At 36.3% G+C, this 13,841-nt stretch overlaps 1 protein-coding gene across 5 annotated transcripts in view; it reads right to left on the bottom strand.

Moving 5' to 3' along the window:
- The window catches only part of KCNIP4 (potassium voltage-gated channel interacting protein 4), a 914,902-nt gene that overhangs the window by 1,292 nt on the left and 899,769 nt on the right, over positions 1-13,841 (bottom strand). For all 5 annotated transcript variants that reach the window (XM_039838082.1, XM_039838086.1, XM_039838085.1 and 2 more), the window contains 4 exons: positions 12,714-12,784; positions 3,793-3,900; positions 1,797-1,901; positions 1,107-1,169 (listed from right to left, as the gene is read on the bottom strand). In XM_039838082.1, coding sequence (XP_039694016.1) covers positions 1,107-1,169; positions 1,797-1,901; positions 3,793-3,900; positions 12,714-12,784 — 347 coding nt within the window. The remainder of the gene's footprint in view (positions 1-1,106; positions 1,170-1,796; positions 1,902-3,792; positions 3,901-12,713; positions 12,785-13,841) is intronic.

Here is a 13,841-nt window from a genome sequence, read left to right as displayed (position 1 = left end):
CATGTGCGATAATTACACCTCTTTCTGGATATGTTAGGGCTAAATCTGTGTGGCCTTCAGGAGCCTTTAAAAATGAATGGTCTCCCAGCTTGAGAGAAAGAATTGTTTGGGAAAAACCATTGCCCAGTGGCTGTGTTCTGTTTAGCATATTCCGTAAAATCCTAAGGGGACAGACTTTGGGTATTGATAAGGGCACTTGGAGATTCTATGTGGATGGCAATCGCTGAGCTTTCTCTGGTAATGCTACCCCGCAGCTGAACTAGTGATGACTTCAACTCGAAGCCAGCTAGCCACATCACCATTCAACAGGTTGATGTCATCAAATTAATTCTCTCAAAGACCACCAAGTCCAAATATGAGTTTAGAAACAAGCAGACATTAGGAAAGGAACAGTAAAACAATTCGAAAATAAAGAGAAAAGAAAGCTCCAACAAACGCCTTTGTTTCTATATTTTAAAATTCTTAATCATGGTTCTACCCACATCAAGTCAAATAATTCTAGCTAAGCTAGGACTGGTCTCCCACCAGATGACAGGGAATCACTGGATTTCTCCTCTGAGAAATTTCTGAAGAGTCACAATGGCGTAATTACTCAGTTGTTGTGACTGAAGACCATTACTGCTTCAGCCCAAAAGCCATTTCCTGTCCACATACATTAAAGCAATTCTGTTTCTCTTAGAAAGCTTGGCCTGCGAAGCATACTTAGCTGTACTAGAATTCTAAATCTGTGGAGATACAATGGACAATATACATGTTATAAGCTAAGTCTAGGCAAAGAGTAATTTAAATCTCATGTTTAATCCTCAATGATGAATACTCTCCAAATGTCTAAAGGATTTAGAGGACAAAAATGCAGTCCATGTGCCACATTTGTGTCTCTAAGACTTCCTACATAGCCTGTAGGCACTCTGTAAGTTCTGAGGAATTGAACATATACATCGGTGGTAGTTTTCAGAGCAATGGGCTTAGCTTATTTTGGTTGTGTAAAATGGCATACGTAGGCCTATGATCTTTAGATTTTGCTCGCTTCATGTTGGGTAGCTGGCCATACTCAGTCCAGCTGCTGTGAAAGCAAAAACGATGGTTCTTTTATTCTCTTTACTTACTTTTTGGCAACTTTCGATGAACTCATCTATAGTAACGACTCCATCTTTATTTTTGTCCATTTTCTGTTCAAGAAGGAAAGAATAAAAAACTTTATCAGACTTACCCCTTGATCCCCTCACACCTGAACCAAGTAAGCTGAAGCTGATGGAAAGGAAGGCCACTGCTTATTTAATGGGAAGAACGGCTTCAGAGCATGAACTAGTAACTTCTTAGTTATAAGAATCACATGGCTGACTCCTCATAGGCTCCTTCCTTTTCTAGAATGTGGGCAAGATCTAGTCACTGACCTAGGTAAAATCCTGCCCTCTAGCTATGTCATAGCCAGGAAATTGGTCATAACTTTCAGAACCTTGGTTTTCTCATCTGTAAAATGGGGCTAATGAGGATTAATAACCTCATAACGTTTATGTGAGAATTGAATGCAAACAAACAACTGTATAAAACATGGCAATTGCTTAGTGTTCTATTTAGGATATCGCGAATGTTCAACAAGTGTAAGTTATCAGTATGGTAATAAATTCAAAACCAAAATTAAATTGGTAAGATGGTGAATAGTCTCTTGTAGTTTGTCCCTTTCAGGAAAAATTATTTTTCTTTGTATTTTTTTTGAATCTTCATGGCATTTTGCAAACACCAGGAAATGTCCTCTTAATTTTATTCCCCCGTCTGACTTCTGCTTGCATTCCTACCTGGAAAAATGTTTCCACGTGTTGTCTGGGAGCATCTTCTTTAAGGACAGGATATGTGCATTTGCCCATCATGTCATATATTGCTTTCATTATGTCGAGCATTTCCTGAAAAGCGTAAGGCACCCATGTGAGGCTACATGCAATGCACGGAGAAACCACTCTGAGAAGTTTCGACATTATTCCTCCTCAGTTTTCAATTTCTAATTTTTCCTTGATGCTTCATTAAAAGTCATTTGGTTGTCCCAGAGGGAAAGTCAATGGCTTTGTACTTTAAAAGTAGAACCAGAATGTAAAAATCATTTCTGATCTTGGTTCCAAAATGAAATAAATTTCCACATATCTAACACAATCGGAAAGGCATATTCTGGTTTCATGTTTGGATTTCAATAGATTCGACATAGGCTATCTTTGTTTTGTTCAAGTATTATATATCTTACATGTTGATTATCAATTTCTATTTATTGAGACTAAAACACATCATGAGAATTATACAAAAACCAATAAGTGTCAAAGCTCATTAGGATTTTCATTTTTTTTTTTCTACTATGGCTTTAATTGAAGAAGTCACACATGTAGGATAGTCAAAATATTATGACTCTAGGAAACAGTTTGAAATTTCATTTTTTATGAAAACAATCTAGTTTTTGACTTGTCATTTTTAATCTTGGTAAAAATAATATCGCAGTATTTAAATGTTCAGATTTATTGTTTCACATTTGTTTCATATTGAAGCTTCCACATAAAAGTGTCTGGATTAAATTGATAATACAGACTTTTGAGAGCATTCAACTCTATTATAAATGATAAACTAGTTTGTAGTTCATAAGTCATAGGTGAACCTTTTAAATATGTTTTGGGTTTAGATAAGTAGCCAAAAGATCTCTTGCCATAGGCAGAATTCATGAGATGTATTACCTATAAGCAGTAAAAAAAAGCATGTTTGTATTAAACACAGAAAGAGGTAGAGATCGAAGGACCAAGGGACACCTAACAACCCTGAGGCATCTGAGTACTAAATGCATATTGTATACCAAATATACAAGGGACACTAACCATTTAGGAAGTGCCCCTTAATATACATGAACACTTAATATTCGTGAGATCTTAATTCAGCCACTTGTTGATGAGAAATATTCTGGACCCATGTGTCCTCTGCTCAAGAAACATAAATAAAACCCACAGCTGTTGTTTAGGCTAATTGTTAGACTATGGCTGTGGTCAGGTGCACTTGCCTCTTTGTCCCCAGTAAAGCAAGTTCATGTCATTGGCCCACGGTACCTTTTGTGTGAGGGAATTCTTGCTCAGAACTCACCTCTGGGTTAAGCTGGTGAGGCAGAACACAAGAACAGGACACAAGAACATTGAGGCCTCTCAGGATTCAGGATTCAGGTGATGTGGTCCTTGGGCCTCACTTGCATCCTACCCTAAATCCGTTAACTTACTTCACCCCTTCTCCTTTATTTTTCATTGTGTTTTAAATTGGTTTCACAAATCTCTTGACATGAGCATCTTAATTTGATCTGTGAGACTTCTTTCTTGAATAGCTAGCCTGGAAGTATTTGGGGGGACCTACCATTCCATTAAGTCATTTCCCACACAATACAGGTCATCACACAATCTATATGATGTCAAAATTCTATCTGTTTCCATATGGACCACATTAGATGGAGGAAAAAGGGTCACAGGCCAAATATGCTAACATGGTTTGGATACATTTTCTTCCTATCAGATTCCAACCACATACTGTATTCCATTGGCATTTATTAAAATATCAATAAACAAGGGTATAATCTTTACATGTTTTACATTTACTTCATAGATTCACCATAAACTCCTATCTCTTCAGATTTTTTATTAGACTATTTCTCCACCACCACATAAAATATTTTAGATTTCATAAAAAGGCGATTTTCAAATTAATAATTGCAATTGTTTAACATTTTGAAGTTAAAAAAGATGGGCCAAATGATACCTGCGTTGTTAAAGCATTTCTTACCTCTTTAGTAATGTAGCCATCTTTATTTATGTCATACAAATTAAACGCCCAGTTGAGTTTTTCTTGTACTGTCCCCCGGAGCAAAATGGAAAGACCCTTGATGAAATCCTAGAAAGAAATAAAAATACAATTTGACATGACAGTGCTAAAAAAGTAAAACACAAATTCCTTTAAAGTTCTCCCTTAAATACTGGAAGTGAAACCCTCTGATATCGAGCCATTTAGCAAAATGATCAATGTGTTCTTGGTCATTGGTTTTGCAGAGTTCTTTGTGAGCATAAACCACTCATTCGCTTTAATGTTCTCACCTTCTGATTGGAAACCAAGACTTAAATCGATTGTGGAATTGGAGATTGTATCAGAATAGACACCCACAAACAGTAAGGTGCGTGCTATAAGTGGTACTGACTTTCCACAAGTACACACAATTCTTTGACTGAAAAGAATCAAATAACTGTGTCTTTTAAAATGCAAATGCACATAACACACCGCCCATGAAAAAGATTCGTTTACAAGACACAAGGGCTGTCCTTAATTAAGACGTGAGCCGACCGTAACCTTTACTTACAAAGCAAAGTATAACGTGCATGTGCGCAATGATTAAGAGCATGGAGCTGGAAGCGAGACTGCCTGAATCCAGATTCCAGCCATGTCACTTGATAGCTTTGTGTCCTCAGACAACACCCTTTTACCTCATTTTTCATATCGGTAAAATGGAAATTATAGCATCTACTTCTTACAGCCAAACAACACAGGTGGCCTCTAAAAGCCGGAAAATGCAAGGAAGCATATTCGCTCTTCAGATCCCCTGGAGGGAGCGTAGCTGGGCCTCTATCTGGATTTCAGTCCAGTGAAACCCATTTTAGATCTCTGCCCCCAGAACTGTAAGATAATAAATACGTATTATTTTAAACCACTAAGTTTGTGGTAATTTGTTATAGCAGCAATAGGAAACCAATACACTCAGCAACAAAAATGACTTGGACAAGGGAAAAGTAAGTAGGAAGACTCATCAACAAGGGGTTGTCAATTTTGCCAAAGTTGATCTGTAAATTTACATATTCTCGTTAATTTTTTTAAGGTTGTTGATTTTCTCTGGTATGGCCTCCATAGTGATTGAGTTAAGTATTTGAAAGATACAATTTCAGGTATTAAGTAAAGTTTGCATTTGTTTAGAACTGATAAAAGGCATCAACGTGTTTAAAAAACAATAAGTATATTTTCCAAGATTTGTAGCTTGATTTTATCATGTTGAAGAGATAATGTACTTACCTTGATTGATACATACTACTGTCTATTTAGGTAATTTAGTGCTTTGATAGGTAATTATAGCTACATTAAATTAAATTAGAAGAAAGTTCTTTGTTTTGATTTCACTGGAGGCCATTAAAATTAAAAGAAATTTTAAACAAGATCATAACTACAAACATATAATAAATACACATGTAAATATAATGTTTGATTCATGTAAATACAGAAAATGGTACTGAAAGAAATTGCAGTCATATATAATCCTATCGCCTATTCACATTGAACATTTTCATTCTTTTTTTCATGCAGACCTTAGCACACGTTTATAGTAAGGGTTATATGGTGTATATGTGATTCTGTATCGTTCATTTAAAATTATAAGTATTTTATCACATTACTAAAAATGTAACATCATTTAAATAACTACATATTAGGTTGAACCATATGGAATTGCTGATCTTTCTCATTGTTTGCATCAAAATAGTAATTTCATATGGTCTGATGTTATAACAGTGGCTTTCAAACATTTTGGACCCCAAGTCACACTAAGAATTACATTGTAAATGGATGACTCTATTTCCACTTTTCTTCTATTAATTTTTAACAAAATTTTGTCACTAATCTCTTAATTTATTTTACTACCTACCAATGGTCACAATCTGGAGTCTGAAATGCTGCTTTGTCACACAAATCCACTGTAATTTATTTACTCATATTTCCTATTGTTGGATATGTAAATTAATTTATTTAAATTTTTCTTCATTATAAGTGATGATGTGGTAAACATTTTTCTTGATTTCCCATTATTTTGACTTATTTCATCAGGAAAAAAGTGGCATTCTTGGGTTAAAGAGCCCCGGGAACACTGAAATTTAATAGTAATAGTGACAATAGTTTTTTGATATGGGTGGGATATATCCAGGTTTCCACGCATTGGTTCATGTCAGCCTCACACAATCGCAGGGAACACGTATTGTTGTCTTTATATTATAGACAGAAACTCAGAGAAAACATGTGACTGAGCCAAGGCATTCAACCCCTGAGCAGTGAAGTCCGAAATTGAACTCAGACCTCTGACTCAAAGCCCAGGCTCTGATTTTGACTAGAAATGAAGCAATGGGCTGTGGTATATACACCAGTATTATACAAACGTATATTGTATCTTTCTTTTTGGTACTGTAAACCCTGATAGGAAACAGTGATTCATGGTGCCTGCAATTCAATTACTTACTGACAACATTTGTAGAACATTTAGAGGTGCCAGGAATTCATAATTTCTGCAATAAAATTACTACATAAATGAGTTAGAAAATGGTCTTAGCTTCTAAAAAGAGAAAGTGAATCAGTATATGAATATATATGTGAATATAAAAGCTATAGGAAGGTAAGACCAAGTAAAGAAGAAGCCCAACAGTCATGTGTCAAGGAACACTGAAACACACACACACACACACACACACACGCACACTGAAAATAATACTGAAGAGGCAGACACAAGGTCATGGTTGAGAGTTTGAGTTTTATTTGTGCAGCCAAGAATTGTGACAATAATCAGTGATATTTCTGGATGGCATGGATTTCTAAGCGGTGATTGTAAAAGCTGGCGATAATATTCAGTAAATAAATTATAGAACGTCATCTTAGACATTATCTAGCGAACATGGAGGCTCAGTCTCTCCCTCAGTAGGAGGTAGTCTGTTATGATGGTTAAAAAAAGGGATTGTAAATCTATGGTCTATGGGCCAAATATGGTCCACCACCTATTTTGTAAATAAAATTCTATGGAATACAGCTATACCCATTTATTTAGAATTTGTCTGTGGTGGGTTTTGTGCTACAACAGCAAAATTGGGTAGATACAAGAAAGACTATGTTTTGCAAAGTGAAAAATATTTGCTATCTGGCTCTTTACAGAAAAGTTTGCTGAGCCCTCATTAAAACCATGGATTTTAGAGACTTAGGCAGAGCTGGGGTTCAATCTTGGTTCTGCCATTTACTAACTAGAAGACTCTGGATGAGTCACTTAACCTCCCTAAGTTTTGGGCTCTTCATCAGTAACATGTGGCTAGTAATACAGGTCCTTCACTTTTTATCTGCAATGCATCACCTCCCCCACAAAAATGTTTTTGTAAACTAAACAAATACCCCCGCCCCCACCCCCACACAAAAGCCTATTGTGAAGATAGAGGAGGTGGTAAATTTTGGTACCAAAATTGTGTGTGAACTGATATGAAACTATTTCTAGTATCTATGTATCTATCTATGTGTCTATGTATGTATATATGTACATATGTATGCATGTATGTATGTATGTATGTATCTCTCTATCTATCATCTATCATTATCCATCTATCATCATTTATCATTTATCTATCCATCCATCCATCCATCCATCCATCCATCCATCCATCCATCCATCTATATCGCATTAATCAGAGGATGCTATCAGCTCAACACTTGCAAATCTTAGAGGCTTAGCATAATATAAGCTTGTGACTCACACACAGTGAAATATACAAGTGGGGAGGGAGCTCTGTTCCAGGAAGTCATTCAGAGACTTGAGCTCCTTCCACTTTGTGGCAAGGCCAACTGAAATGTGACTTTCACAGTCTCCACAAATGGAGAGAGAAAGGAGTTGTGGTCACTTCCACTTACATCCCATTGGTAAAAACTCAGTCATACCCCACCCAACTGCATGAGAGGCTGGGATTATAGCCTAGTCATGTGATCACGAAGTGGAGCCCATGGGCATTGGTGGTCAGTAGCAATCACTGTCATGTTTATTGTTTATCATATTTTGGCTGCACGAATATTATGCATTTGATAGTAGCATGCTGCAGACCCTGCTGGAAACTTTATATAATGTAGAGTATATGCACAGCATCACCTTTCTAAATCTGCAAGACTCTGGAGGACAAAACTCAGCTGGCTCTGAGGACTTCAGAGGAGGGGCTAGGGATCTATATCCATACCTTCCAGGCAGGATAGCACAGGTGATAAGAGATGTCTCCTGTGGCCATACTGCCTGAGTTTGAATCCTGGCTCAACTGCTTTTTAGATGTGTGACCTTGGGCAGGTTGATTAACTTCCCTGTGATTCCTTTTGCTGATTTTCTAAAAAGCAGATAAAAATAGTACCTATGGAGATGAAATGAGTTAGTATACGTAATTTCCTCAGCACAATGCCTGCCCCATAATGAGTACTAAACGAGGGTCAGTATTATTGTGTGTAGCTATTATTGTTAATGCTATTTTTAAACATTTAATACAGTGACTAACAGCATCATGCACAGAGCAATCACTACTCTTTGCTTGAATATATTCATGATAAGAAATTACTGTTGAATAAGACAACCAATGTCAATATTCACTGGCTTTGTCAGAAGAATCTCCCATGTAATAACTGCTATGGTAATGACTAATAAATATTGAGCATGTGTTTGGTGACAGGTATTGAGCCAAGTCTTTGACTGACGTCATTACCTGTTTTTTCTTACATTACTCTGGGAAGCAACTTTGCTTGCTGATGGTTTATAGATCTGAATCTATTGCCCAGAGAGTTTAAACACTCGGCTTGGGTCTCACAGCCACTTGGGGGCAAAATGGGGTTTGGATCCAGTTATATTTGGATTTAAGACCCCTCCTGTTTCAGTCACTCTGCCCTTCAGTTTTAAGCAAATTAAGTAGAAAAAGTCCATTTCTCTTTATTATGGAATTAGAATGATCTCTTCTGTACCTCTCAGAATGCTATTGCTGCTCAAAATGTGTTCACTGCCTAATCATTTCTGTTTTCTAGAAACTTTCCAGGTAGCTAATCGATTTAGAAAAATAACTATAATAGCTTAGTGTTAAATTTGATTTTAATATAACATTTATTAATTTAGCCATTAGTTTGCCTTTAGAGAAAAGACATTTTCCAACATGCTTATAGTCTATAGCCATTACAACAAATTTCCCAAATTATAATCAACATTCATCATAATTGCCAGCATTAGGCATAAATATTATAATAGCAATGTTATGTATGGTACCATATCGTTAATCCCAGATTAAATTTACATGTGAAATTAGATACAATATGCTATAGGTAATTGATGATACGTTTCTGTTACATAAGTAATTTCAAGTAAAGAAATCACTAGTAGTTTTTGTCTTAATCATTCTCTGCAAACTAGCTACAAAAGATTTTATTAGGTGCATTGGAAACTTTGACTTTTGTTTTGTAGCTAAACTAAGGCTGTGCTGAAATTAATCTTGGTAAAGTACATGGAACACTAATACAACATTATATGTGACGATCGTAAGGTGCCCTCAGTAGAAGAACCAGTACAGGGGCCTGGCACTTATGACTCCTCTATATCCAAAAGGTGTACCCCCCAATTACTTTGTTTCCATTATGCATATTAACAATTTTGTACCCAGTTCCAATGTGTGTATGGTTGCTCACACCACCAAGCAATTCTCCAACACCAGCTGAGTGTCCTATGATTTAACTCAATTCTGATGCTCTCTACCTAGAGAGAGCGCCAGATCTCACATGATAAAGGATCAGTTCTCCAAGACTGCTCTCCCCGTCCTCTCCCACACTTTAGATGTCAATTGCAAGTCCAGGTTGCCACCTATGCTTCTGACTGACAAGCTACATATTGGAGGCTCCAACAAATCCCTACCTGAGTTTCATTACTTTGCTAGACCAGCTCACAGAACTTAGAGAAACATTTTACTTACTAGATTACCGGTTTCTTATAAACTGATATAATCCGACGGGAACATTCTGGTAGAAGAGATGCATGGGACAAGATATATGGGATGGGTTACGAAGCTTCCACGCCCTGTCCCAGCACACTACTCTCCTCAAATCTCCACATGTTCAGCAACCTAGAAGCTCTCTGAACTCTGCTCTTTTGGATTTTTATGGAGGCTTCATTACATAGGCATGATTGATTAAAGCATTGGCCTTGATGATTGAACTCAACCTCCAGCCCCTTACCCCTCCCCACAGGTCTGGGGGCGGGTAGTGGGACTGAAAGTTTTAACCCTCTAATCACATGTGTGGGTCTTTTGGCAACCAGTCCCCAGCCTTAGGTGGGGTCGAAAAACAACCTCATTAACACAACAAAAGACATCTGTATCACCCTCATCATGTAAAACCAAGTGTTTTAACTCTATGCGAGAAACTAGGAAGTAGGATTAAATATACATATATTTATCATAAGTCACGATATCACAAATGTATTTTAAAAAAACAGAATTAATTACCAAGTAAAATAATGGACAATTCCATTTCCTAGAGACCAAGTACAGCCATTCAGAATATAAGCAAATAGATGAGTTAAGCATTCTATCCCCAGTTCTAACAAAAATAAAAGGCAACAGTCGTCACAGCTGATCAGAATTAGTGTTTATTCTCCCAGCATTTAGATTTAAATATATTACTATCTATGACATTATGACATGCTACATGCCATCTGAATGACATCAGTATATATAAACATATATATGTGTATATACATGTTTATCTATATATATAGTGCAATTTTGTTCATGAAATACTATATATAAAAATCAGTAGTTAAAATGTGTAAATATGTCCTAGATATTCACATAGATAAATATATATAAAAATTACATATAAATAAAATAATATATTTTAAAATATAATAAAATATAAATATATAATTAATATATAATAAAAATATTCACATAACTAAATATATATATAATAATTTATTATATATATTTAGTTATGTGAATATCCAGAATCTAGTTCATTCTATTGATGCTTATATATAACATTTCATGAACAAAATTAAATACAAATCATTTAAAGTACATAATTTGAAAAGGAATTTCCTTGTAAAATTGTCAGGCTGGTGAATACAGCGTTTTGTTATATTTAATTTCTTTCATATTTCCCCTACTTACTGGGCCTTCAATGTCAAGATTTTGACTTTATCTGATTAGTATTTCCAAGGCCTACCATAGTTATTGGTCTGTAGTCAATGCCAGTAAATGTTAGTTAGATCGTTTGCCTTCTGGGATTGTTGTCATGTAATTGGGAAAATGTACTTTTCTCATGCAAACAGATATATAGTACTAGAAAGCAAACTAATGTGTGTTGTAATTTGTACTTCTTTGGAAAGTTAAGTGTAACTTTATGACAACACAATGAGGGCAAGGAACTATTCTTGAGCTTTTTTCCTCTTGATTAAAAATTCTCAAGCAGTACTAAGAGGGAAGTTTATTGCAATTAGCACCAACATTAAAAAAGAAGAAATATTTCAAACAATGTCAATTTAGACTTCAAGGAGGTAACAAACAAAAAAACTAAGCTTAAAGATAGCAGAAGAAGGAAAATAAAAATTAAAGCAGAAATAAATGAAACAGAGAATAGAAAAATAATAGAAAAAAATCAATGAAACTAAGAGTTGTTGACAAACCATTAGCTAGACAAAAAAAAAAAAGAGAGAGGAGACTCAAATAAATAAATGAATGAATAAATAAATAAATGAATCAGATATGAAAGAGGAGATGTTACAACTGATGCCATAGAAATAAAAGAATCAAGAGATTATTATAAAAAATAACCTAGGTAAACAGGTAACTGTCTAGAAACATACAACTTACCAAGACTGAATCACGGCGGGGGCGGAGGGGGGGAGATCTATATCTAGGAGATTGAATCAATAACCAAAAATCTCTCAACAAAGAAAAGCCCAGGACCAGATGGTTTCACTGGTGATTTCTGCCAAACATTTAAAGAACTAACACCAATCCTTTTCAAACTTTTCCAAAACATTGGTGAGTAAGGAATACTTCTCAACTCATTTATGAGGTCAGCATTCTCCTGGTACTAAAGCTAAAGGCATCATAATAAAAGAAGACTACAAGCCAATATTCCTGATATAGATGGAAAAATCCTCAACAAAGTACTAGCGAACCAAATCCAGCAGCACATTGAAAGGATCACACATCATGGCCAAGTGGGATTCATCTCTGGGATGGAAAGATGTTTCAATATATGAAAGTCAATATATGTGACATACTGCATTAACAGAATAAAGGATAAAAACCACCTGATCATCCTAATAGATGTAGAGAAAGTCTTTGACGAAGTTAACACTAGTTCATGATAAAAACTCTCAGTAAACCTGGAGTAGAAGCACCTCAACACAATAAAGGCCACATATATATAAAAAAGCCCACAGCTAACATCATGCTCAATGATGAAAGACTGAAAGCTTTCCCTCTAGGAACAGATGAGTGAAATAAGCCATCATAGAAAGACAAATATTGCATGATTCCATTTATATGAAGTATCTAAAATAGTCAGATTCATAGACTCAGAGTGGAATGGTGGTTGCCAGGGGCTGGGAGGAGTTACTAACCAAAGGATGTAAAATTTCAGTCAAGCAAGAGGACCAGGCTCTAGGGACCTACTGTTCAACACTGCACCTCTAGTCGATGATAATGTGTTGTGCACTAAAAATCTGTTAAGAAGCTAGATCTTATGTTGAGTGTCCTTACCACGATAATAAAAAAGGATAAAAAGCTCAAAAAGCATAACAAAAAAAATATAAATCATCAAACTCAAATTTTTCAACTAACAAGAGACTAAATTCCTTTCAGTGTGTAAAGGCAAATCACATTAAAAAATAGTCCGAGACTCACCTCAAAACTCACAGCTCCATTGTGGTCCGTATCGAACGCGTTGAACAGAAAATGTGCATACGTTGTAGAGTCTGAAATGTTGAAAAGGGAAGATCATTAAATCAGCATTTCAGAATCTTGCATAGGAAGCGTATAGTATGTCCAAGCCTCCTTCTATTCAGGAAAATTTACGCTATTTCCTTTAATTTGTGCTTTCCTCCCAGCTGCCCACTTTCTTTCAGTAGAGAATTGCAATTAGAGACTCGTAGGAGTGAGCTACCTACATCAAGGCCACTAGTGAGGATCTTCTCTAAGTTTCCGGCTGGAAATGAGCTGACCTCATGGGAGTCTTGGGTGGTGCTGCTGCCCCTGGGATGAGTGGCAGCACCATCAACAGGTGGGAGGATTAAGTGAAGACACATCTGGAAATTGCTTAGTGCTTGGAAGGGACTATTTGCAGAAGTAATATGATACAAATACTACTAACGAGACACAGACAAATTGCTATTACTAGTGTTAGTCATCATTTTCACAACGTAGATAAGAGATTCAGACTCAGAGAGGTTGAGAAACTTGCCCAAAGTCACACAGTCAACAAGGAGTAGAGTGGGACATAACTCAGGTCTTTTTGACTGAAACACCAGGCGAGGCCACAGCCAGTGAAGCTGCCCAATGAATCGCAGACAGCAGTGACTTGGGAGGTTTCCGTGGCCACATTGGAAGGGGATTGTATTGAAGGTCCCCGGTGGCAAGCAGTGGAGAGTCCCGCTCTGCCTGGGTCCTAGGTGGGAATCGAGGCTGTGCATAAGGTGGATGGCTCTGGATGGCTCTCTGTTCCCAGTGGCTCATGATGATATCTAATAACACTGCAGTGCTCTGAAATCTAACACTTCCTCTTAGTTTGCTTCTTATAGGCTTTTTTCCTCTAATTTTCCCTTCCTCTTCTCCTTTGTCTCCCTAATCTCTGAGGTTTCTGTCTTTTCATTTAAAAAGTACAGACTCTTTCTTATTGTTTTCTTTTAGTGCACCGTTTTCATTTTTTAGTGCTTTTGTGCTTGACCCTTGATCAAATCTACTTGATTATTTTAAATGTTTCATCTCATGGGTTTTAGCTTTTTATCTTAACCTTTTTTTATATTAAAAAAATTG

The sequence above is a fragment of the Pteropus medius genome, unplaced genomic scaffold (assembly GCF_902729225.1).
Source record: "Pteropus medius unplaced genomic scaffold, Ma_sr-lr_union100, whole genome shotgun sequence".
NCBI lineage: Eukaryota > Metazoa > Chordata > Mammalia > Chiroptera > Pteropodidae > Pteropus > Pteropus medius.
This window is presented reverse-complemented; position numbering and strand designations above follow the sequence as displayed.